The 24,300-nt window shown below is 36.9% G+C and overlaps 1 protein-coding gene across 2 annotated transcripts in view; it reads right to left on the bottom strand.

Moving 5' to 3' along the window:
* Positions 1-24,300, bottom strand: part of LOC149081769 (uncharacterized) — a 380,853-nt gene that overhangs the window by 37,060 nt on the left and 319,493 nt on the right. For both annotated transcript variants that reach the window (XM_089237205.1, XM_089237207.1), the window contains 6 exons: positions 23,137-23,283; positions 22,836-23,012; positions 20,476-20,631; positions 16,301-16,418; positions 8,099-8,277; positions 3,608-3,762 (listed from right to left, as the gene is read on the bottom strand). In XM_089237205.1, coding sequence (XP_089093331.1) covers positions 3,608-3,762; positions 8,099-8,277; positions 16,301-16,418; positions 20,476-20,631; positions 22,836-23,012; positions 23,137-23,283 — 932 coding nt within the window. The remainder of the gene's footprint in view (positions 1-3,607; positions 3,763-8,098; positions 8,278-16,300; positions 16,419-20,475; positions 20,632-22,835; positions 23,013-23,136; positions 23,284-24,300) is intronic.

The raw sequence follows: 24,300 nt of genomic DNA, 5'->3' as shown, positions 1-24,300 counted from the left end.
GACCATGGCATACTCCGATTCTGCTGTTGAACAAGAATATTTGTGCTTTCAGCCTCATAGCCAGAACACGTGGTGGACAACATATTTAAAATTTTTTGAGTAAGTTGTAGTTATTTGTTCAATTACTTCATTTTTTTTGTGATGTTTCCGTGAATTATGGACTCGTGCAATGCTATAATTAAGTTATAATTTTCCCATGACTGGCTATTGTTTCCATTCTGCAAGCAAATTTCCCACGTGTTGGATGATGTCATTAATTTTACATTTTTAAGTATTTTTTCCCCTTTATCAAATAAAATTGAATTTTTTCAGGAATATTCATGTCAATTTTCAAGTCATTCTGACAATCGCTCTTTTTTTACAGTATTTTGAAATCAGAACCTTAGTTATAATCACCCTGTATATCGTAAATCATCGTTAATTAATCTGCATTATTTATGCTTCATTAAATGCATTATATTCACCTAATTTATATTACTTTTTGCAAAATAGCTTTGTAATTAAGTATACTGAAAGTAACTGGAGAAAAACCTTTATATATTATATGATTAATAATAACATTAAAAGAATTTTCAAACACACAGTAATCCATTGAGTTAAGCAAAAAATAATTAAATGGCAAAATGGTTTTTGTTAAAATGTAATAAATATTTATTGATTAATTAGCATGGGAATAGTGTTAATTGCATTAATAAACATTTTATTTTAGTTAATTATTACAAGTTTGAATGATTTTTCAGAAATTTCATTGTTTTTAATGTTAATACTATTTAAAACAAAAAACCGGTTTAAACCAAAAAAACCTGGTTTAAACCAAAAAACCTGGTTTTTTGGTTTTTTTCAAAAAAAACCGGTTTTTTTACCAACCCTGGTCTTGTATCAGAAGAAGCTGTAAATTATTTGCAACTTTGGAAAAATATTGTACTAACTTTGTGCAATACTTCTGTGCATTTTGGTGAGAATAGAACCTATATTCACGAAAATATAAATGTTTTCTATAAAAATTCCAATTTTCATCATATGGTTTTTGCTTATAACATGCAGAGTTTTCAATTAGTATTTACGAAATTTGCAGAAAACAACACTATATATGACACATACTGCATAGAAATTATTATAGAAATGATTATTAATTGTGCATGCGCAAGAAATATAAATTTTATTTTTCATAATTTGATTGCCAGATATATAGTGCAACGTATATGAACAATTCAATTGAATGTCGTGAAAATTCAGAAAGATATATACACAATACAGTGAGCTGTAATTTTGAAACTTGCTGAAAGTAACTGAATGATGAGGGGTTTTCCAAAATTTGGTATATGATTATTTTCTGTTATCTGATTATTTTGGGAATAAACCCACAATATTATGTGAATGAGCAAAGATGCATGTCTAGTGCTATGTGAGAGAAATGTTTCAGCATAACACACCTGTATGATGTCAAAATAAATAAACTGAAGTCAAAAACTACGTAGCAGAAAATAATTGAAGCAAGAATTTATGTAAAACCCCTTATCATTCAGTAACTTTCAGCAAGTTTCAAAATTGCAGTTCACAATACTGTGAATATCTTTCTGAATTTTCACGAAATTCAACTAGAATTTCCATATAAGTCGCACTATATATCTGGCAATCAAATTATGAAAAATAAAATTTATATTCCTTGTGCATGCAAAATTAATAATCATTTCTATAATAATTTCTATACAATATGTGTCATGTATAGTATCATGTTTTCTAAAAATTTAGTAAAAATTGGTTAAAAACTCTGCATGTTATAAGCAAAAATCAATCATCGATGAAAATTGGAATTTTTATGGAAAACATTCATATATTCGTGAATTTACATGCTATTTTCACAAAAAGCTTCACAGAAACAATGCAATAAAAAGCTTTCACTTGCTGTTTTAATCAATTTATTTTGTGTCTTCACGTCTTATTTTTTTTCACAATATTGCATACAGCATCATTCCCTGCTGGTGGTGAGTTAAAGAACTTTTTTTTTGCGAAAAATTGAATGCCTGTAAACTATTACCAAGTTTGATAACATTTTGTCGAGCAGTTTCCCTTTTATGGCCATTTCAAAGTTGAACTTTAGTTATAAAGACCCTGTAATGTAAGGTTTAGGCTATACGTTTTTTGAGAAATTTAACATTGTGTAACCCATGCAAAACAAAAAAAAAAACTTCCCACAAACTATTAAATATTGAAATATGCATTTCAATATTCTAATAAATATTGATGACTGGAACAATGGCAGCGGATAGTAGTATTAAAAAAGAAAATTTCAGATTATCTTTATAACAAATGTAGTAGCCCAAAATATCGTGGGATAAGCCCAAGTTTTAAAGATGCATGAACCCAATATTGCATGTATTTCTCTCCCCCCCCCCCCCACACACACACACACAATCTGGAATGCTGAAAAATCTAGGAACAACAGTTTTTTGATGATTTGGAAAAGTTGATTCCTGGCATGGCAGAGAGAATGAGGTCTCGATAGTAACTTTTGATATTATTCAATTCAATGAATTTATATTTATTGAATTACAGTAAATTAACCCTTTTAATATATTCCTGGAGTTATTCCAAAAAATGGAGGCAAAATACATCTTTAGGTAACTTTTTTATAAAAATGGAAATTTTCTACACGATTCCTTTACATTCTTTTCTGGCATGCCGGAAAATATATGAGAATAAGGTATGTTTTTTCCCCTGCTGATTTTCTCAATTAAAAAAACAAAACGTTCAATTAATGCTTAAGCACAAGGACATATGCAAGAGTTGAGGGGAGGGAAAAGCTCATGCCCTTCTTAAAACAAAAATTTTAAAACATTTTATATAATTTTGCAAAAAAAATTAAATATCAAAAGAAAATACTTTTACGTGCTATTTTAATCAGTTTCTGTCAATTGAAATGGTTTTTGAAGGTTGGTATATAACTCACAATTTCTGTGGGAAAGATATCCTTGTCCCTCCTCCTAAGGTTGTTTCTGCATGTGACCCTGATTAAGTCTGGCATATCTATGCACAAGGAACATATTTTTGTATCAAAAGAGACTTAATTATGATCAGACCTGGTAGAAAATCAATACTTTGCCTAAAAGCTCACATAATGTTCCCCAGTTTGGTGTTGTATGCTTCACATATTCACAGATAAAAACTCAGCACGGTAACACAAGACTCTACAGTGGTTTAAATAAAAAGAAAATGCTGACAAAACATGAAACTAATGGCTCAAAACTATTTCTTGCAGTTATGGGACTAGAAAGATAAAATGTTCATTGTTTTCTTAAATACCACAAGTACACACATTGAACCCATGCACCTTTCAAACAGCCCTCCACCCCCAAGTAATGTCAAATAATTTAGAACATATATGCTTGCATACCCAGATGACTACTATCAAACCAGTTTATAATTTGGGTGACCAACACAAGTTATGACACCTTAAGAGAAATTTCATAAATCCCTGTACCTTTAAAGTTCAATGAAAAACGTAAATTAAACAGAATTCATGCACAGAAATATTTCTAACTTACTTAATGCTAGTTATATGTCCGTCTGTTCTTACTTAGATATAGGATATATATTTTTCACTTACTGGTCATATACTTGTTCCCACAGAAGATACAATTTTGCAATGTCCTCCTTCAATGGTGATTTCAAACAACCAGACTCTGCGATGATGCGGTGCACTCTCAAATTCACACCAATCAGCTCTATGTCCTTGATACTTGCAAGAGAAGCTAGTGCAACCTACATGACAAGAATATTGTGCTCAAATCTATGGTACTACAGTGTATAATGATACCCTCTATAGTGGTAATTGCCGATGTAATCATTTTTCTAGTCCTAGCACAGTGCCATCTTAACATATGGGCCTACCCGGGCAGGGCCCGGGGGCCCTCACAAAAGTGAGATCTGTTTGAAATTTTCTAGAATTTGCTAGGTGAGGCCTCAGAAAAACCATTTGGCCCAGGCCCATGATGCTCTTAAGACGGCTCTGTCCTAGCATATTTCCTATAACGTTATTATTGGGGCCAAATTTTTATGACCTGAAAATGGAATGTTATTGCAGATAGGTTGAAAACCTGAATTTCAAGTTTTTAAACCAATGAATAATGTTTCAACTTTACGTCATAAAAATCTAAGCCTTAGTTATTATACTCCACCTATAATGGAAAATCCTATGCAGGCTGTCGTTCGTTCAAATTGTTTGCACAACGGATATCGCTGCAACCGTTGGCTTTAGAAACCTGGCCAGTAATTTGGTCATTTGGGGGGAGGGGGGCAACCCCCCCCCCCCCGGCTTTAAAAAACAAACACACTATAAGTGGCGTATATACCACTTATACCACATATATCTTTTTCCGGTACACACACATTGATTATGTGTTCTTTGCTGCTGCTGCCCCCCCCCCTCCCCGGAAAAAGTTCAAAGTGTTTTTCTAACAGATAGGCCTGTTCGAAACATACTTTCAATTACAAAAAATTTCCAGATGGCATGAAGTTATTCAAAATGTCATCAATTTTCCAAGAGAACTAGATAAGAAAAGGCATAGATAAAAAAATAAAGATTAACTTTTAATATCAACTCTGTATACTAAAACATCTAATTAGTGAAATGCAAATGTGGCCATAAGGTAGTCCATTTACAAAAAAAAAATCACATTTTTAAACGCAATATTAACAGAGATATTTGACTGAAGCTCTCAGCATTTGTCTTCAATGATTGAAAGTGTCTACAAATGGTGAAACTGAAAAAAGTTCAAAGTTGTAAAAATTCTGTAATTGTCAAAAAAATGTAAATGTTATTTATTGTGAATAAAAAAATAAAAGAGTTGAGTTCATTCTATATGTGTACAATCAATAATAATGGAAATTTTTGAGCCAATGAAAGTGCCCACAAAGTTCCCAAAACATTGCAACATTATATATAATATTTTTATAAATATTGCATTTAAAAACATGAACTTTTTTGCAAATTACTTTTCAGAGCAAGATCTACATTTCAATACTTGGAACTTTCAGCACACAGGGACTGTATAAAAAGTCAATTTCTTTAATTTTTCATACCATTTTCTTCAAGCAAACGTTGAGATTTTAAGTAACTCATTTTTGGAACTTTTGGAAGTCATTTGGAAACTTTTTGTAATTTTGAAAGCATGTTTCTGAAGTTGGGGGGGGGGGGTTAAATTTTTCTTCTTCTGAAGGGAGGGGTTCATGTTTCTCCCTGCAAAATAACACTATAATATCGGCTTGAGGCAAAGGGTTAGAACCCCAACACCCCCCCCCCCTTTGTGTATGCCACAATGAGACAACCTATATAATACTACTCTTCTCCTGTTCCTTTGAGCATTGCTATACAGTATAAGTCAGGGGTTCTCAAACTGTGTGCTGTGATACCCTGGTGTGCCTCCAACCTTTACCAGGGAAATTGCTCCACAATGGGCAGGGAGGTCGCAATTAAGCATTGAATGGGGGAAAGGGGTGGCACGGGTGGAAAAAAGTTTGAGAACCCCTGGTATAAGTGTTTAAAAATGCATTGTAAAAGCTAGTTTCGTTATTGACATGGATTATAAAGATTTCTTCGCACTTTTGGCTAAACTCAAACATTCTGCACGGAGCCTAGACTAAAGAAATTGGATGAAACATAAAACCATCTTGTAATTGAACAGTGACATGTCTATATTCAAGTAATTTCTAACTGTAGATATAAATTAACATAGCGACAAACACCAATCATGCTCTCCAGGCCTTCACATCTATTTCTGCCAGTTGCCAAGGATTATCAAAACCTAATATTTATGGGTTTTTTCCTTTATTAGATATTCAATATCTGCAGCCACTCATTAACTAATGTCTAGATGTTCAGAACAGAACATACCAGTGAGTCAATCCATGGGACATATGCCAAAAATGTGAAACGTGGTATGGCACGGCTCTTCCTAAATGAGCATGCTGCTCAGAAAACTCATGTATTATGGATTCAATATTATATTTTCAGATAAGAACTAACTGTACCTTGTCAACCAGGAAGGGGGGGGGTCCACAGATTACTCTGAAAAAAACCTCAAAACGCTGAGCACTCGCTCGCTGCAACTCTGCTGACAAAGGTTGACAATGCCCCTAGGAGCCGCAACACTTAGTCTGCTTCGAGAACCACTGGCCTACAGCCTAAACTCATCAGCCATTTTCAATCCACTGCTGGATGACGGTGTCCTCTAAATTATTCTATTTTTTTATGTCTGATGCCTTAGCCATCCAGTGGACTCCACTTTTCTGCTTTCGTCAATCCATCTTGCATGGCGACACCTTCTTGGACGTTTAACACCATTAGGGTACAATCCAGGATACTTGTGGTTCATCTGTTGTCCTGCCTTGCAATATGTGCAACCCACATTTCCATTTTAAACATTTAATTCTTTTCATGATATCATATACCTTTGTGTGGCTTCTTATCCAAGTGATTCATTTCTTTGTAAGTTTCCTTGTAAGTTCCTTGCTTTTAAGTGTCCCTGGTTCAGCTCCGTAAGTCAGTGCTGGTAGCACACACTGGTTAAACACTTCTTTTCCAGGCATAATGGCATATGGCTCTTCAGAATTCAGTTTTTTGCCAAAAGTGCTCCATCCGATCCCAGTCCTTCTACTTATATCATTATTAATGAAATGAACAGAAGAATCGGGATCGGATGGAGCACTTTTGACAAAAAACTAATTCTGTGTGATTACGGAACCATTAATGGTTTCTGTTGTCTATGGTAATTTCTTGTCCAGGCAGAGGCGGCGACATGAAGAAAACATTGGGGTGGGGCTGAAAGTTGTTGTCATCCTGTATATAAGGGACTCAAGTCCGTATGCAGGAGAGGGAGGGTGCATTACATTGCTTTTTTCAGAAATTATTGGGGCGCTCAGCCCCCTTACAAAATTTATTGGGGGATTCAAATGGCCTCAGCCTCTAGTCTCCGGTGCCTATGGTCCCAGATATACATAGCTTCCTACTTTTTCTATTTCTATGTTGTTGAGCAGGGTCTTCTTCAAAGCAAAGGAGTTGAGCGTAACTTTGGTCCTTAACACATCAGAAAATTGTAAAATGTCAAGAATATTTATTAAAAGAAAATATAAGGAGAATTTTTTTTGAAAGTCTTTTTGTGACACTATAATAATATATTTTGGTGAATTAGCTCTTGCTTTACATAAACATAAGTGATTGATTAAAATAATTTTATAAAGACTTGTGTTATTTGTAAGGAGCAAGGTTAGTTCGTTAGAGAGAGATGATAGACTACAAATCACTCATTATAGACATACTGTATAATAATCAGTTATTATGCATGCATACTAATCATCTTGGTAAGTTTGATAAATTTATCACTTTCACTAGCAAATATGCATAAAAATTCAAGAGTGTCATTGGTAAATTAGATAAATATTTGAAATTTATTACTTTTACTTGTGATTATACACGATACCCTAGTAGTATGAAAAATTTTCCACTTGCTCTGCGCCCCTTACCCTTAATCATTACTTATTTGTGGTTCCCTAGAGCAGTTTAACAAAGGATTTCTTCAAAAAACATTTGTGAGGTCGCCACTCTATGGTGGCCCTGGCAAAGGTTGGCAGTGCACCAGGGCCCCACGGAGAGTGCAGACAGTATGAGAACCCCAGCCCTAGTGTAATTGGTGATTTTCATAAATATGAAAAAAATTCCAATGATGAATATAGTCAGACCCCGATACAATGATAATAAATTTTATGAACGTACAACAATATAATGATTTGATACATGTATGAATTATCATGTATAGTAAGCATATCATATAGTAAGATTTGTCATGTTTACTAATGATGCAATGCTTGGGTATTATGCATAATCACCAATAAGTGATAAATTTAGGGAAATTTATCAAACTTGCCAAAATTCTTGGTAAGTATAACCGTATTTCTCATTTACTGTAACATATACATTTATTCCATGTTTTTTTTGCAACACGTTAAAAATATTACTTTTGAAACAGTAATTATGTATGAAATATTTAGAAGTATTTTAATACAACGGCTTTTCAAAATGGTTGTACATATTGAAAATTACCTCAAAGTGATCTATCTTTTTCCGCAAGTCCTCATGCGATACTATATCCTCAGTGACACATTTCTTCTTCACCGCAAAAGCAGAGATTTTCCTCCTCAATTCCAAAATGTCACCTTCAACAGAATTGCCTTGCGCTCCTTGAATTTTTTCTTCGAGCATTGCCCACTCTTTAATTAAAACTGAAAAAAACAAAATAATTATTTTGTGAAGTTTTTATGTACATGTTGAGAGAGAGAGAGAGAGAATTATAGTTTTTCAATAAACACATTCTTAATTACAGTAAAGACCTCCTTTGCAGACCCTGCTGGGCACAAAAATTTGTCCCTGAAAGAGGAGTGACCGTTAAAAGGGGCTTTACGGTACAACTAACTATACAGTAGAATCTCGACTATGGCCTCCGTACTATCCGGCATAGTCTCTTGGCACATGATGTCGCCAACCTTCATTAAGTTTGTTGCCAACTTGGTGACATTTACAACGAAATGAATTCATTTTCATTTTTACATAAGATAATCACTATTTGCATGCAAAAAATGGCAATGAATGATAAATAAGAACTATTTTTGTAATTTTTTGTAATATTCTATTTACATAATATTCTTGGACTTCTCTTTTCTTAAAAATGTTTACATAGCAAACATTCACAATGGAACTTGTAAGAAATAGAACATCAATAGACTGAAATACTGTACTCAACAGTACTGTAATACTGTTTTGGGTTATCCGCTCTTCCCCTTCCACCACATTAGGCTGAATAGTCTGGATTCTACTGTACTTAAAACTAGAACAGTGGTTTGCAACTAATGCTCAGTGGAGGCCTTGAGGCTCTGACTGCAGTCTCCAGGGCTCTGCACACAGATGCCCGAGAAAAATAATTTAAAAAGAAAATCAAAAAACTATATATATATTTTTTGAACGTGATCAGCACATATTCCCAAGAGATCATTATGATCTGTCCAGGGAATTTGTTAGTGTTAGTAGACATCCATGCCTGACCCAGGATTCGAACCCAGACCTGCACAGTCAGAAGATAGCTCCCTAACCACTGGACTGCCAGGCCACGTGCTAAGCAAAGAATAATTAGAAATATTTTTAAATAATAAAAATAAATCAGTACCTTTGATAAATAAATAATAAATAGACCTACAGAGTTCTGCCTTAGAATTTTTTTACCGAAAAGGGCTCCACGAGTCAAAAAAGGTTGACAACCGCTGAACTATAATATGCCCAGAGCAAATGTAAAGAGATTAAAAAGACTTTCAGCATATATTATTATTGATTCGATGTCACTTTTAGATTCAATTGAGTCAAAATTCCAGATTGCATAAATTTCTATGACGATAACTTGCATTGGCCTGTTTTAGTTTGAAAATTGTATCGAGCAAAAACCCTGTACTGAAACTTGGATAGAACTTGGACATTGCTTGATATACAAGGGAATTTTTTTCTTTTTTTGGAAATTCAAGGTCACCAGTGCCATATTTACGAGGGGGGCTTAGCAGGTGTCAAATCTGAAGAATAAGCGGCCAAGAAAATTAGTAGAATGGAAGAAAGGTGAAATTTGTATAACACTCAAACACTCAATAAATCTACCTCTGCCCATCATGGGCGAGATACGGGGGGGGGGGCATGGGGGGCATTGCCCCTCCAGCGCAGCGTCTAAGGTGAAGTTGACTGATCTAATGTACATATGCATATATGAATTGACATCATCGTGCCCCCTCCCGACTTCCGAGTCTATCTCTGCCTATGCTGCCCACACAGCAATGGACTAGGTCAGTGAATGATCAAACGAGTGACCTAGACCAAAGTTCGCAAAAATGTGAGTGAGCAAAAGAGTGACTTAAAACAACAGACTAGATCAGTGAGTGACCTAGATGAGAAATTGTGAGAGTAAAAGAGTGACTTAGATAGGAGCAAGCATGTGAATGACTGAATGAGAGACCTGCAGAGCGAGGGACAAGGTCAGTGGAGTGACAGTGTTCAAGTATGTGAGCAACCAAAACAGTGAGTAAGCCTGTGAATAATCAAACTGGTATGCAAGCATGTGTGACCAAAACAGTGTGCAAGCGGGTGATAATTTAGCAACATAGATGACTTGCAAGAGTAGGGAGTGGGGAAGCCAAGCAGGTTACAACACAGGGTGGCGAATTCGAGGAAAGATTAATCGAGAAAATTAGACTAGAATAGGAGAAGGGCAGCAAAGCCATAAATGCACCATTTTCCAAACAATACGATATGCATTTCTACATTTTATATGTTTATTTGCCTATTGTGGCCTTTGCATTTGATTATATGATCAATTTTTGGTAGTAGATCACACAGATCCAATGCCACCAGTGTTAATTCAGAGGAGTCACCTTCTGAATGTTAAATACTTAGCTTTGCGTATGTGCAAAGGGTCCTTTAAATGTTCATTACTGCAACCAGTTTTGATGAGAGGAAAAAAATCAAAATTGCCTTTACACCATAAGCTGAGGTCATAATTTTCCCATTTCACAAGGCTTCCACTCAAAAAATTAGAAAAAGTAGGGCTAAAAAGTAGGACAGGGAAGGGTACCCCCCGAGACAACATAATCATAATATAATAAAAACAAATTCCTAAAAAAATTTCTCCCATTTTTAAAAAAAATGTGAAATTCTGTTTTTCATAGCCAAAGTAAAATGACAGAAATGACTTGGTAACAAAAACAATTTCTGGCCAAAACAGGGTATTTAGCAACCACAGATAATTCTTTTCTGTCTTGCCTCACAATACAGGCAGTCCCCCATATTCGCAGTATCCATATCCATGTATTTGCATTTTTCCCCCTTTTTTTGGGAAAATGTTTTTGGCAACACACACAAATCGTCATTCATGTGTTTTGTTTAAAAAAATAGAGTTGTGCGTGTTTAGGATCACTCATTTTTGGATGACTTGCTAATGCCATTACTGTCATCACTAGAGCCATGGCAGCTCTTACGAGAGAAACAGCCACCTCGGGTTGGATTAACCTTTGGCTACAATGTGCGCTCTAGGACACAACCATTTCTACAGAGCCAACTGAGGAGATTATAAAAGGCATTGTCATGTTAGCAAAACAGGTGAGTGGAGAAGGGTTCAATGATATGGATATAGAGGAAGTCAAACAGCTAATTAATAGCAATTCAGAGGCATTGACCAAGGAGGAATTAATGCAGCTGACTGCTCTGTAAACTGAAGCGGTGCCAGATGAAGATCAAGATAAAGTGGAAGACAAGTTCACCATGCGTAATATAGTGGAAGGGTTTGCAAGTTTGAATCAGTAATAGATTATTTTCATGACATAGATCCCTTCATGTTACGTTCTTCATATGAAGAAAAATTAGTACAGGAAGCCTTGTCATCATATTCCAACATACTTGATGACATGCAGAAGAGAAGAAACAGCAAACTGAAACCACAATGTTCTTTCAGAAAACATAGCCAACAATAGCTGCAAACTCTTTTACATCCTCTTCTACCTCTGTGTCACCCTGCTCTTCTCATGATGTTAAATAAATGCGATATACAAAAAACCAATGGTTTTAGATATTCGCGGATTTTCCGTTTTCTGTATTCGCTGCCACACCCAGAACGCAACCCCTGCGAATACGGGGGACTGTATATATTACAGTCATTTTTTGGAGTCTTCCACAGTCCGGTCTGTCACAACTCTCTTCAACAATGAACACAGCACATTATGAAAACATGTAAGTTTTTTTTTTAAAAAATGACTCTCTTTCAAGACCACTTCCAAAAGCACAGTACAAAACATGTAAATTACAAGGTCTGATGTAAATATGTTAAGGTCAACCGGATGGTTTTACTGCATTGTTCATCCTTGTTTTAAAAGGAATTTGTTTATATTTTACTGTTGAATGCCAGTGTAATTGTTTTTGACAAATTACGCACTTTCATTTCTAGCTCTTTGCTGAGCACATTCTAAATATTGTTTATACCTCTTCACACATTCCTTAAAAATACAAAAGACAATTGAATGCTATTGGGTAGCATCAGAATCACCAAACCTAGAATAGGTCTATGCATTCAACTGCTTTGTAATGCACTGCTGTTTCTCCTATACACAAACCGTGCACCATAATTTTGAATGATGAATGTTAGTTACTATCCAAGACCAAGTAGCAGCAAATACAATTTTTTTTTTCAACCAGGCAGAAATCTTTGATGACTACTCTACTTGTTGAACCCTCAAACTAAGCAAATGAAAAATTAATAAACCACCAAATGATCCACATTCACACCCCTCCATAAATAACCTTAAAAATGACAAAATTTCTGCTTTGGCGTAATCATTAATGTAGTAGATTGTAAATCTACAAATGTAATATACAAATGTAGTAGATTGTAAATCTACAAATGTGATATACAAATGTAGTAGATTGTACTACATTTGTATTATTTGGCCATATATCAATGATTCCTTCCTCAATTAAAATCAGCTATGTGAATTTTTTTGATAGAATTTGGTAAAAAAGTAGAACAAAACCAAGAAAGTAAGACCCTTGCATTTTATGTTTTAAATTTGCTGGTAGATGCTCAGATTAACGACAGCCAACTTTTTGTTTTTTGAGGAGCACTTGTGATTGTGATTTCGCTAATTTGTTAAAATGTTTTGTTTGAATTTTTTTGGCCCCTTTTACCTTGAAGTTTGCAACCCGAGTATATTTTCTTGCTATAGTTTGAATCACAAAGAAAGTATTTGGAATGCATTATTACTTCAATACATTTATTTTATGTGTGATTTTTGAGGCTTTGCAATTCTTCAATATAATAATTTTTATTCAAAATATATTTTATATTAATTTTTCCAGATTTCTATATATATGTGTTAACTATGAAAAAAAAAACATGCATTTAAGGGGTTAAGCCTGCAGAGAAGCAATTATATATATATAACAGGTTTCTTTTTGTTACACATGTTTTTAACATTAGAACCGCGGAGTGGGTCAATTTGACCCAAATCAAACTTCGTTTCCATTTATCTCAAAAACTTAGGTGCAGATGTTGACAAAATTTCGTGACTTTTCATGATATCATATGAATATTAATTCACAAAAATTTTATTATCTTCACATTTCGTGTTTCGCAGTTATAAGCACTTATACCTAGAACCGCAGTTTGGGTCATTTTGACCCAACGTACTATTCTATAGGGAAAAAGGGGTGTAGAATTTTCTTGGAAGTTGTTACCCTTTCTAAAAAGTATTTCTAAATGAAGATAGTGAAGAATAAAGGTCTTTCAAGGTCAAAGCCAATTCATTGTCAGAGCAGATTGTTTTTTTTCAATGGTGGAATGGCAAGTAGAGCTAAACATTTTTTTTTCCTTTGTAAACTTGAATACATGGAATTCTGACAGGACTCAATAAAGATTTTGGGAGTGTAAAAGTTTAAATCTAGAAAAACATGTAGTTGAAACTACTGTAGGCAAATGATGTCACAGGAAAATAATAAAATTCTGGCTTGCACCAAATACGTTTTCAATGGATTTCCAAATCTTGAGAAGTATCAGTGTCCAACGAATCTGTCTCTTTCAGAGCACATAGTGATGCAACTGATCAAGCCATTTGAGAGCAAGGGCAGAAATGCCTCAACCGACACTTTTTTTCACTACACTGAAGCTGGCTCAAATGCTAAAAGCCAAAAAATATGATCTTAGTAGAGACGGTGAGACAAAATCGAAGAGCAATATTATCTGATGCAATAAATAGAGTGAAACAACAGTTGTATGGAACAATGATGCCACAATGGCAATTTATCAAGGAAAGAACGATATAAGCTTTTCATTATTCAGCACGCTTCATCTGGCAGTCGATATTGGCAGTAGTAGCCCCAGAAAGCTTTCACACACACAGAAACTATTTCACACTACAGTTCAAAAGTGTAACGATCGTTGTTGTAGCGATCAAATGCCCAGAAAATGTTCGATGAAGATGGCATCACAGACGTTTTCTACAACATCCAGGATCTCACTATAAAAAAATTCTATTTTTCGAAAGCAGTTCCTCTAAAATCTTATTGAAGAGCTGCGGTCATCATGCTCGTTGCCCTTGCGCAAAAGGAGACGTGTGTGCGCTCTTGATCATATAACTGTGCGTTAGCGATCAAAATAATAATAGTAAGAGTAATAAATAAAAATAAATGAGTTTGATGTCAGGTAACATAAAAATATGTGGAAACAAAACTGTTAATTTTTGCATGGGCTGTGCAACTTCAACATGCGATTAATGTGCAAGAATAATGAAAAAAAAATTTGCTCAGCTCATCATAAATTCCACTTATCAGCAAGAAATGAATACTTATTTGACAGTATCATATATATGCAATTGAACAACGTTGAATAAGAGTAGGGGGAAAACCCCAGAAATTAAAAATAAATCCCAGTTTTCGCTATGTTGGCATGGTGGTAAGATGCTCGTCTACCATCGTGAAGGTTGTTGTCAGGGTCCCGGGTTCGAACCCAAGGGAGGATATAGATAAGATATTTTCCTTAACAAACTCGAGGCGACCACCGATAGACAGCACCTTCACTTCCAACCCATCTCACTAATGGCAGTAAATTGCAACATAGCGATATGGCCAGAGTTGGCGTTTGGTGAAGTAGTATCATATTATAGACTTTCTCATACTTAATTTGACGTGCTTATTTTACATCTTTGTCATATTATAGGATAACTGAAAAATGTTTTTGGACTGAATAGAGTAAATAATGTAATTCAGTAAAAATAAGATTTAGTATACATCATTTTTTAGCTAATTTCGAAGCTCATTTTATATTCATAAACAAATATAATTTTCCATTAAGAATATGCAATTGAACAACGTTGAATAAGAGTAGGGGGAAAACCCCAGAAATTAAAAATAAAACCCTGTTTTCGCTATGAAACACAGTTTTTTCACAGTGTGTGTCAGTTTGACCCAGTCCGCAGTTCCAGGTATACCGAAAGTGCCATGGTTCTAGTGTTAACAACACAACCTGCAACACAATGTGTGACGCAGGTTTCATGGATATCTTCTCTATTTCATTAAATCTGATGATCAGTCCAAGTCTGCTTCTGTTATTTAAGTCGTGGGGGGGGGGGGGGATTTATCTATATCTTAATGAGTTCAGACAACAATTTCATTAGAATGTGTAAAATGAATTTTGAAAGAATTTTCTTATAAGGGCATTCGTAGAACATTTTGTTTACTTGTGGAACTAGACCTATTCATTATTAAATCAGCCCACTTAAAACCAAGTCATTTTTATTGCAGAAAGAGCCCCAGAGGTGACTGTACAATGAATGATAGGGGAAAAGACATTAGTAGCCCAGATTGATAAGACACTCACCTAACGGTACTAAAGGATGTTTAGAAATGCTACTACTACACCACACATGCATCTCTATTCCTTTGTGGAACTTCCAATGAATTAGTACATTTTGGAATAATTGTGTACGTGTTGTGAACTTAACGTGAAATCTGTTCATGTTTAATGGCTGTTATGTGTAATGCTGCCATCTGCCATCAATTTTTCTAACCACGAGTGAAGTGTAACTATCAATCATAATGATCAATTGTATCGTTGTAAGCTTTTTGCTCTGTGGACAGACATTTTAACAGAAACATCGGCTCCCATTCTTGAAGTTGGGAACCACGAAAAAACAACTTCAGCTGACCACCAATGTAGCGCTGATGTGGTTTGAACCTGGGTCTTACCAATGCAAGTCTGTCTGACCACCTGAGGCATTAAAATGCTGCAAGTTCCATCCGTAGGCACCAGAACCTAGGGGCCGAGATCATTTGTGCAAGACCCCCCCCCCCTTCCCAATAATTTCTGAAAAACATTACAATGAATCTCCTCCTGTGTATGCACTTGAATCCGGTGCATACAAGAGTACCAGCAACTTTAAGAACTCCTCCTCACCAACGTTTTCATATTAGCACCTTCGATTCCATTTTCTGTCAGTAACATTCCCTGATACAGAGGTATAGCAGAAACAATAACACTAAGGCACAGGAAGTCCCTAAATGAGTGGTTATAGTGCATCAACCTTTTGGCAAGACATATTAATAAAACTCTAATGCTACTGTTGGTGATCAGCAATAAACTGTAGGTCCCAGTCTTATCATCCCTTGAGCACAAAAAACAGTGGTGTCAGAAAAATCATCAATAAACGATCAATGATACAAGAAACATCATACCTGTGAGATTCTCCAAATCTGTATCCGTAAAATGACTTTTGTGAGCATCGGTTTGTATATGTTCCTCTATAGCACGCAGACATTTGAGGTGGGTTTGACATGTCGCTAACAACTCAGCCTACACGACAAAATAAAAACACATAAGTTTACCAATCATCATCGTCCCACAGCTTCAACACTCAATACATTAATTAAAATTTTTTCTATATAAATAAACATATTATGTCAAAGCATAAAATACAGTATGTTGACCTGTAGCAACAATAGCCAGCAATCAAAGCTAACAAACTTACCTTTCTCACATGTGGCTGGGGAATAAGCTCTCAAGAGACCAAAACAAGTCTCGAGAGCCTAGATGAGACTCCAAATAAAGCAAAGCTATTTAGGACTATTGGAGAGGAGCCAATTTGATGGAGAGAGAGAGAGAGAGAGGAAAAAGGGAGGACATGTTAATCTCCGTAAAATAAAAAAGGCAACACGAGACCTTCAACTGGCAGGTGCGAAATAAACAATCTTTGCGCAACCACACTCACGAATTTCATGCTAAAATCTCTTCCAAATCTGACTTTACCTTGACCTGTTATCCCAAGCATTTCCAGATCATTGTTAATGTTATAATGGCGATGCGAGATATTAAATATATGCAATATGGATGGTGAAAATTGACTAGATGAAAGTGACTCCAAATTATAGGAATTTATGGAAAGAATTTAAAGAAATTCCTGAAAATCTTCGTGTTGTTACTTCGGTTGAAAATCAAAACAAACTCGGAAATTATTTGGTGGTGGAGATATCCTCATACAAAAAATGTAAACAAACAAGTCAACTTGCACCTGCTGCCATCTACTAAAATTTTTCTGAGGTCAGCTCGTGCTGCCATCTACAGGGCTTCATCGTAAAAATAGTCTGAAATGAAAAATGACGCGCAATACTGTTTTGTTTTATTATTATTAAAAGGTTGGTTTTTTTTCATTATTTAACCCCCCCCCCCTTTTTTTTAAGTACAGTAGTAGTCTTGCTAATCCTGCACAAAGACGACTAGGGTGTGCGGGATTAATGGGATGTCAACTGAAAATGCTCATTTAAAACTTCTGTGCAGAGACATATACAGTCAAACCTCGTGCGTCAACCGGTTAACCCGTCACTCCGCTTACCGGATCATTTGGAAGTCCCTATTATCTTCAGGAAGGAAATGGCACATCTATGGCTTACTCCGTCTAATGAGTCACTCCGCATATCAAGTCATATTTTTGCTCTCCCAAGAGTGACTCATTAACGAGGTTTGACTGTACTATCTGGCACGTTTAATAAAACCAGGCCCGTTATTTGTAGGGAGCCATCGCTCCCTCCGGCTTTAAAACATACACTAGCAATGGTGTGTGTATACACAGAGGGTGTTCTGTTAATCGACCGACAAACTCGGAGGGTTATTAGTTAGAGATCAAGACAAACAAAAATTGCAATGGAATATATATGGTGTCGCAAACCACGTTGAGAGGTTGAAAAACGCATGCAGGTTTCGACGTCACGCTGGATCGACAAAAAGTACAATAATAATTGCAAAAAGATTAGTTATTGCAAGAGTTGTTGGAAGTAGCGGTGGCTGATATCATATTGCACAGTCTACAACGACGTAAAAATGATGCCCGGAAGCGCTCGAAGATACCGGGTATTCTTTTGATGTCTGCCGCAGGGACGACAGTCCGCGCCACGAGATCCTCCGGTGTGCCCACTGGCTGTTGGTACATCCGCTGTGCTAAGCGCCCATTGCCAGTCATAAGAAGCATATCGGAATATTCCTCATTCGTGTTGTCAGCCACCACGATACTCATTGAAACAGGCAACTAACTACAGCACGTACTTACTACCGCAATAGCGCTAATTTACGCTGTCCGCAGTGCGTGATCCTACACCGCACATGCGTTTCGCGACGCTGCTTACGGTGGTGCTGCATATGGTGAGCGAACCCCACGATCGCATTCAGTGATCAAGTGACATCCACGTTTCGTCTCCTCTGGATTCGGAGCCTGTGTGCGTTTTCACGATTTCCAACCCCCCCCCCCCCCAACGTGGTTTGCGAAACCATGTTCCATTGCAATGATGCTCTTGATGCCTACTACAACCCTGAGTATGTCGGTCCATCAACAGAACACTCTGTATACATACAAATAAATATTTATAAAATATGACATGAACAACATACATTGAGTATGTGTCCCCCCCCCCCCCGAAAAAACTTGAAATGACGGGAATGAAGAAAGCCCTACTAATAACATCGGATAACTGGATTGGCCGGATTATCGAGAGTACTACTAAACCACACCTGCACCTCGTCCATATTCCTCTGCGGAACGTGTAACGAATCGGTATATATTTGAATGTGCGTGTACGTGTTGCGAACCATGACGTTAAGTTTGTTTCTGTGTAATGCTTGTTACGTGCAGTGGTGCTATCTGCCATCAATTTTTTCGAACTATGAGTGAAGTGTAATAATTGAAGAATTGTACCGTTGTAGGGCTGTTGCTCAGTGGCCAGACTTTTTATACTGAGAGCCTACGTAGCTTGAGTGGTTGAAAATGAAATTATCCGGTGGAATTCGTGAAAAAATTTTAAAAGGTCAGATTTCGAATTTTCCTCGAAGGGCCAATAAAATTTTGGACGCTCTTCCATCGTAAAATCTTTCTTCTATATTTTTGACTTGTGTTGCGGCAATGGTTCTCAACCAGAGGTCCTTGGACAGATTTCAGTGGGTTCCATGAGCACAATTAACTCATTGTTTCACATCATTATGAACCGAGTATTATTCTGTAAAGAGTGCCCGCCGCAATTTTCTTCTCGTCGGTGCCTTTGTGAATAAATGTCATCGCAGAGCAAACGAACCTAATAAGCGGCTTTCACACGGATATAAAAAAACTAAACACCGACGAAATTTTCTTGCTTTATTCTGAAATGTATATACTGTAGTATATGAATCTATTATTTGCAGTATTTCTTTGGTACACCCTCTCTGCAAGTACATTTCGACAAGTATTTTCGAATAAGTAGATGCAAAAAATTATTTGGATTGTTCTGGGATACAGGAATTTTTACTGTATGTGTGAAGTATCAATAGGGCTGCGATTCCCAGCTAGTGTGTCCCCGTTAAAAAGTCTCGCCACAGAGAGCAATAGGCCTACAACGATTAATTATCCAATCATTACACTTCCTTCATAGTTAGAAAAACTGGTGGCAGATGGCAGCACTACACATAACAAGCATTACAAAGAAACAAACTTCACGTCAGGTTTCATTACACATACACGCACATTCTCGCATGTACCAATTTGTTAGAGGTTCCGCAGAGGAATATGGACGAGGTACATGTGTGGTTCAGTAGTAGTAGCTAGTGTGTCCCGACTCTTTAGAGCAGTGGTTCTCTCAGAAGACACAGTCATGCACACAGGGCCGCAACTAGATGCTTGGTCAGTCGGTACAAGGGGGTGCCAAATGCACGCTTGTCATATTGAAAGAGAGGTAAAATGTTGAAATTTACGCCCTATCTGGTCCGGCGTTCCGCTTGCTTTCTCCGTAGTTGCGGCCCTGCATGCGCACAATTAACGGGAAGTAAATGGGAAAAAATAAAACTGTCAATAACTCACGGCCCGGCGATTGAGGAAACACTTTTGCTTTATAGAGTATCATCGCTTGTCATAAAGCAAAATGCCGTTACACATCAAAAAGAATTTCATTTCATCCCTCAGAATGCCGCGAACACACGTAAGAAGTTTTAGAATATAACCCCCCCCCCCCCTCCTCAAATCTCGAAAATTCCAGAAGCGATGTAATCAACAAAATGTCCTGCAGCGCCATTTAAAATTTTAAACTACAAAATATCAACCGCATCCGATTTTACTTAAAAATTATTTCTTACCAATATAAGAGATCTTGAACGACTTTCTTAACCGAAATCAAGAAATTTTATATTAGGCCGGCATTACACTATAAAAGTTTGATAAAAGTTCGTTTATAAAACTTGAAAAATTCAACCAATAGGCGGATCAGTTAATGTCGCTCGAATGTAACAGATGTGCTTATTGGTTACATTTTTCAAGTTTTATATAAAATAATTTTTATCAAACTTTTATAGTGCAATACCAGCCTTAATCAAAACCAATTATCATTTTGAATATGCTTACGTAATCCGATTCTCCCAAGTTCGTCTTGTACATGAAAGCGCTGCGTGCGAACTGCAGAGCCTTAAAAGTGTCTTCCAAAATGTCGTAAAGGTCTTCGGCATCAGAATCCGAATCTACGAGGCTGTTCGACTTCTTCACTGCAATGGAAGACGGGATCTGAAGGGCAATAAAACAAAGGTATAATTAATGATCCGGTAGAAACCGGTGATTAATGAGCACTTAAAATCACCATCTCGCAATTTAAATACCACTTTCTTGCAAACTAAAACAAGATTGAGAAACAAACACGAGCAATTAACGAGCAGATTATTGAGAAATGCACCGATTCGTTCGGCAAGGGTAATTCTGTGCAGTTAATGGGCATACAGGCGTGGCCATCGGGCACCATTACTCACACTAGACTACGCTCACTTTGAGAATCTTTGATTTGGATCGCCTAAGTGGCACTTGGTGAAATGGCGTGTAACCGAATATTCAGTAGCGTAGAACGGATCCCTTTTTATAGCTTTTATGAGAACAGACATGGCTAAGAAAGATCCGAGGGTAAACATTATATCATTAACTCTTTTCTTCCCCCTCCCCATCCTCAGCATATGTTTAGAGTTTCAGCTTATCCCGGTTCTGTAAGCACTCGGGGGGGTTTTTACTGAACCACCTCCTTGTGTGGATGCAGCCACGGATGCATAAACGACCACTCCTCCAAAGACAATTTCCCCGAGAGGAAATACTGTTTCTTCCTGTATTTGAGGAAGACACATACTCCTTCAGGAGTCGGAGAAAAACATTAGCATGACAAATTAGATATGGAACGTTGAAGAATCCCAGCTACCTGTATTATGTTTGGACTTTGAATTCTATTTACTGTTGCGATATTCTCTCGTGTGTTTGTGCAGAGTGGCTCGCGATCATCGAGGCGATCGCTTGAAATGTAGTTTGACGGTATCGCGATCGTCTAGTTGACCATACGTAACTAGACGATCGCGACTCGTAAACTCCGTTCCTCTGCGGAATTTCTAAAGAATCGGTTCATTCAGGAACGTGTTGTGTATTTGTGTGGCCTTAACGTATGTTCACTGTTGTCAGAGTAGGGCTTGTATAGTGTTCTTGAAGGTAGTGCCATCTGTCTTGCGGATTTAGAAGTGACGATGGTAAATGTTCGACTTTTCATGTTATTTAAGTATTATATGTTGAAGGTCTGCCCGCTCTGCGCAGAGAATTTTCAAATGGGAGACCACCTCGCATTCACACTTCAAAGTTAGAAAACCGCAGAAAACAAACTTCAGCCACCAACGGGAGTTCGAACCTGGATCCTCACGATCAGCGTCCAGCACTATACCCACATGACCACACAGTGGCGTGAAACTGCTAGATCACATACTATTTGCAGCAAAGGTAGTAAGATGAGAGAGATTACGGATCGCTATATTTTCCTACTTGGATATCGGTAACTAGACATGCTCTTCCACGGGCTAAGGTAAAACCGAGGATACACTCTTCCCCAGCATGGCCTAATACGCTCCAAAATTGACCATTGGAGAGTGGTGTGGCCACTCCACCATTGGTAATGATCGTAAAATGTTGGAGGCTGGGAGGTATTGGAAGGTTGGTCGAAGAAAACAACCCAGGACCTTCCCTCTGTCTATCCACACATTGGTCGAAGAACGTGAACAGTCACCAACACAGAGAGTGTTCTGGAAGCAAATATTAGCCAAAAAACATTGGATCAGTGTGTAGCTAGCTAATGTCGCAGGTGCTTCATTGCAGCAGGGTGAAACAAACATTGGAAGCATGTATTTGCGAAGAACTATTGGACCAGGCTCGAAATAAGTCTGGCCCTAGCTTAAGAATATGAAGACTAGGGGGCATAGAGCTATTCCAATGTCAAGTATCGGAAAATTTACTCGAGATTCTAGTTGGTTTGATTAAAGGAATCCTCGATCATTGAATTCAACTTATTTTTACTCCTTTTGTAGCTTCAATAAGACTGAGATTTAAGATTATGCTGAAAACATTCGTGTATGTTGATTGGTTCGATATTATAGTCCTCAGTGGTGGAATTCAGCCGGTTTGCACCTTTTCGACTGAACCAATGCTTAATTTTTCGGTGAGTTCAGCAAACTACTTTCCAAAATGGTAACTCTTAGTCAAGGTTCTTTTCGAGATGGGTGCCCAATGTATGTGTAGTAGTAACCAATATAAAACCAATTCTCAGTGAACAGGTTGTTAAATATTTTGAATCCCATCAACTGAGTGGATTGACACTGAGAAATGTTTTGAGACATCACATAGCAAAAACACAAAAACATTTTTTTTATCCCAGCTGCTCCCAATACATCAGTAGAGCAAACTACTATTCTCACCTTGGAATCCTTCACAGAATGGCGACGAACCCTCAGTGGCCTTCTAGACACTTCGGTCGGGAAGCGCAGTGAGTTCCCGATGATAGATCCATAGTCATCACCAAATTCCGTCAGCTTCCGTACGGCATCTTCGTCCACCGTGGGTTCAGAATATGCTTCGCTCAAGTAAGGGGGCTCCTGGAAAGGAAAAATAATAATTCAAGATCTGAAGTCATCATCTCATCACACCACGATCATCATTCTCTGAGCGAATTTCTCCCCTTGAAGAGATTTGAACGAGACCTGAATAATAATGTCTTACCTGATAGCCATCCCAAACTTGATCCGAGACAGTACTCTGCTCTTCAACGTTTGCCAGAGGTCCATCACTGACAGGAGATGATAGAATCTGAGCTCTATCTATCTCCACCTTCTCGTTGGCTTCCTCAGCCATTACTTTCATATCCTCCTGAAAGAACACATTTTTTATTAATATTAAATTAAATTTAATTTAAAATGTTTTACAAAAGTACTACCGATCGAACAACATTTTCATTTACATTATTTGAAAGAAATTGGAGGGCATCTGTTGAACATTTTTCTCAGACCGGATTTACACTATAAAAGTTTTGTAAAAGGTCTTTGATAAAACTCGAAAAATTCAACCAATAATATCACCGGTTGCATTTGCTCGTATGTAACCAAAGCGCTTATTGGTTGAATTTTTCCAGTTTATAAAAGATCTTTTATCAAAATTTTATAGTGTAATCCCGGCCTTAGAGATTTGCAGTTTGCTTATGTCATTGAGCATCTCTAAGTTTTCAAGAACATTGACAGCATTTCGAGAATTTTACCTTTTGTAATGAATTGAAATCCTTATAGAATTCCTAAATAATTGGAGGGGGAGGTCAATCATTTAGGAATCATTAGGGGTTGTCTTCAATATTTCATGCTCATACCTTAAAGTATCTCTCTTATCGTTGGCAGTTGGCATCGAACCTCATTAAAGCTCAATTGGTTCGGTCTCAGTGAAACGATTGAAAACATTTCAAAATGCGAGAGAGAGAGAAAGACGGCTTTCATATGTGTTTTGTCAAAAATGTTTCCTTGTATATTTACTAGGAAAGAAACTTTCAGTTGAAATTGACAGATGATTGGCGTATTTGAATTCACAGATAGACATTTGCGATCGAAGGATGAAAACTTAATAACCATTACAAAAAGTTTATGAAAGTATCGGGGTAATTGTGCAGGTATTTTTTGACCAACGATAACTAAAAGGATCTTAGTGTGCGTCTTCATTATATTGCTCATATGACATTAGGGGGAGTTCCACGCTATCCATGTTCGGATTTGTACTTCTGTAAGTTCGCGAGTAATATGGAGGGTACGAGATGATCATGACGTATGTCACGAGATAAGAAGTAACGCATGCCGTACTAGTTATATGCATGAGAGTCTCCACGCGTCTGAGAGGCTCGTGTTG

The sequence above is a fragment of the Pholcus phalangioides genome, unplaced genomic scaffold (genome assembly GCF_987345545.1).
Source record: "Pholcus phalangioides strain wild (caught in Gottingen) unplaced genomic scaffold, Ppha-v1.0 ptg000009l_1, whole genome shotgun sequence".
Classification (NCBI taxonomy): domain Eukaryota; kingdom Metazoa; phylum Arthropoda; class Arachnida; order Araneae; family Pholcidae; genus Pholcus; species Pholcus phalangioides.
The sequence above is the reverse complement of the archived record's forward strand: the minus strand, read 5'-3'. Positions and strand labels throughout refer to the sequence as shown.